This window comes from Palaemon carinicauda, chromosome 5 (assembly GCF_036898095.1).
Source record: "Palaemon carinicauda isolate YSFRI2023 chromosome 5, ASM3689809v2, whole genome shotgun sequence".
NCBI classification, from domain to species: Eukaryota; Metazoa; Arthropoda; class Malacostraca; order Decapoda; family Palaemonidae; genus Palaemon; species Palaemon carinicauda.
In genome coordinates, this window is record NC_090729.1 from 76,898,073 (window position 1) to 76,900,572 (window position 2,500).

General features: G+C 28.1%; 1 protein-coding gene across 1 annotated transcript in view; it reads right to left on the minus strand.

The window, feature by feature from the left end:
- The window catches only part of LOC137640982 (mucin-2-like), a 22,141-nt gene that overhangs the window by 12,484 nt on the left and 7,157 nt on the right, over positions 1 to 2,500 (minus strand). The window contains exons 2-3 of the mRNA XM_068373438.1: positions 1,710 to 1,843; positions 626 to 729 (exon numbers count right to left, since the gene is read on the minus strand). Of these exons, the coding sequence (XP_068229539.1) occupies positions 626 to 729; positions 1,710 to 1,781 (176 nt within the window). The 5' untranslated portion in view covers positions 1,782 to 1,843. The remainder of the gene's footprint in view (positions 1 to 625; positions 730 to 1,709; positions 1,844 to 2,500) is intronic.

A 2,500-nucleotide genomic window follows, 5' to 3' on the forward strand; every position in this document is an offset into this window, starting at 1 on the left:
TATATATATATATATATATATATATATATATATATATATATATATATATGTATAATTTATATATATATACAAATATAATTTATATATAAAATTTAAATATACATACATATATAATATATTTATATAGATATATATATATATATATAAATATATACACACATATATATACATATATATATATATATATATATATATATATATATATATATATATATATATATACATATATATATGTATATATATATACATATATATGCATATATATTTATATATACATATATATGCATATATATTTATATATACATGTATATATAGTTATATATATATATATATGTATATATATATATATATATATATATATATATATATATATATATATATATATATATATATATATATATATATATATATATATACATTTGTCACATTAACCGGTACACTTAGAAACTACATTCCCCCACTAGTTATTCATAATAATCTATTTTAGATTGGGCAATATTTCACGTCCAGTTTACCAGCTTTCTTTTATTCTTGGTACTTTTAATCCTCTTTTAACAATGGATACCTAATTCATTATCAAGTATTTTCCGTCGAGGGAGGTTTGAAAGTGCAATATCGTCCTCACCTTGAGGAAGTGCCGTCATAGCTAATGTCTACCCTGGAGCGGCGGCAGCCGTTCAGGTCGAAATCCAGGCAGAAAATCTTGATTGCCAGGTTGTCTGTTGCTCCCTGCAAATGAGGATGAAGAATCTCTTCAGTCATTGCATCAGGAAATCGTTGTTCTTGGAGTTCTTGTACTTTTAAATAAAATAATAATAATAATAATAATAATAATAATAATAATAATAATAATATTGATAATAATATTGCATGAGTCTTATAAGAGGGAAGCAAATCTAACATTTCTCTTAAATATATTTAAAATCAGAGTACAAAGATAGCTATCAAAAACACGCTCGATTCTCCTTTCCAATTTGGATAAAAGTCTTAAAACCACGAATAAATTCTAAGAATCTAAACAAGGTTTAAGTTCTCTAAGTCAAATTTATTATTATTTTTTTTTTGAGGTTCAAGTAATGATGATTTCTAAAGACCAACCGCCCAATTAGTTGTTCTGCATCTTTTTAACGCCTTTATTCAGAGTGAAGGTGAGATGCAAGCAGTTTTTCAAAAGGTTGCTTCGTGTTTCCATTTTTTATTAGATTACACAAATATATTATTGTAGACTTCTCTCCTGATAACAATATCACCAGTAGTAGTTGCAATGTTATTATTATTATTATTATTATTATTATTATTATTATTATTATTATTATTATTATTATTATTATTATTATTATTAAGAAACCCTCCCACCTCTCCATACGTTGGGAAAATTCTATTTTGTGAAACCAGTCATAAATTTCCAAATTACGCAAAAGACATCTGCATCAAACTAAAATGAAAATAAACACCTGGTCTATAATTATTAGGTTTAGGTATAGATAAAGTTGACAATTTTTAAACCTAATTAGTCCTCAAACTAAATTGTTCGATTTAGTTACATATAGCACTAAAATCTACTCAGAATAGTACAAAATTAACCAAGACATTCTTTGAATAAGAATAACATCAGTTATAGCATTCAGTATCAATTCCTAATCCAACTGAAATATTTACTAATGTGCCTGAAGCGATCTAGAAGCAAAGGCAACTTGTATGACACTTACCTCAAAGTTCCAGGTGCAGTCCTGGGCCTTTCGGGAAGGTAGTGGGTAGTTCTTGGATTTGATGAAGACCATCTGTCCCAGTGATAGGGTGGTGGTACTGCCGCATTTTGTGCCCCACTTACCTTTACCTTTGCCTAGAGGAAAAACCCACATGAAATGGTGAATAATTTTACAAGATAATAATGATCTTGTTGCAATGTTTAGCTGCGAGAATTTTCAAATACTTTTGAGTGATCTATTGATTTTATCCTCCACCTTAAATATAGGTTGATATGTTGGAACACCTATTTCAACAAATTTAGTTGTATCTTTAAGAATATCATCCATTTTCTGTACATAGTCATTTTTGTTTATTATCACCGTGCCTCTTCCCTTATCCGGTCTGGTTATGACAATGTCTGGGTTATTGTATAAGGTTTTAAGTAACATATAATCATCTTTACGAAAGAAAGGAAACCAGTTATTACATAATTTAGAGAAAGTTTTGTGAGCAATACTTTGCAAGTCTCTCTGCAAACCGGGTAAGTCACCTGGGAGTTGTAACGACCAAAGTCGTCCAAAAAGGATTTCTAGTGGCAAATAAAAATTACTAAAGATGATTATATGTTACTTGAAACCTTATCCAATAACCCAGACATTGTCATAACCAGACCGGATAAGGTTTTTTAAAAACAATTCGTATCCTCCAGCCTTAATCTTGAAATATGTCAATAACTTTTTAAATGATAAATTTCAGCCACGTCAACTTGCACCGAACGTGCCTAAATTATTAATATATGCCTCTATACCTT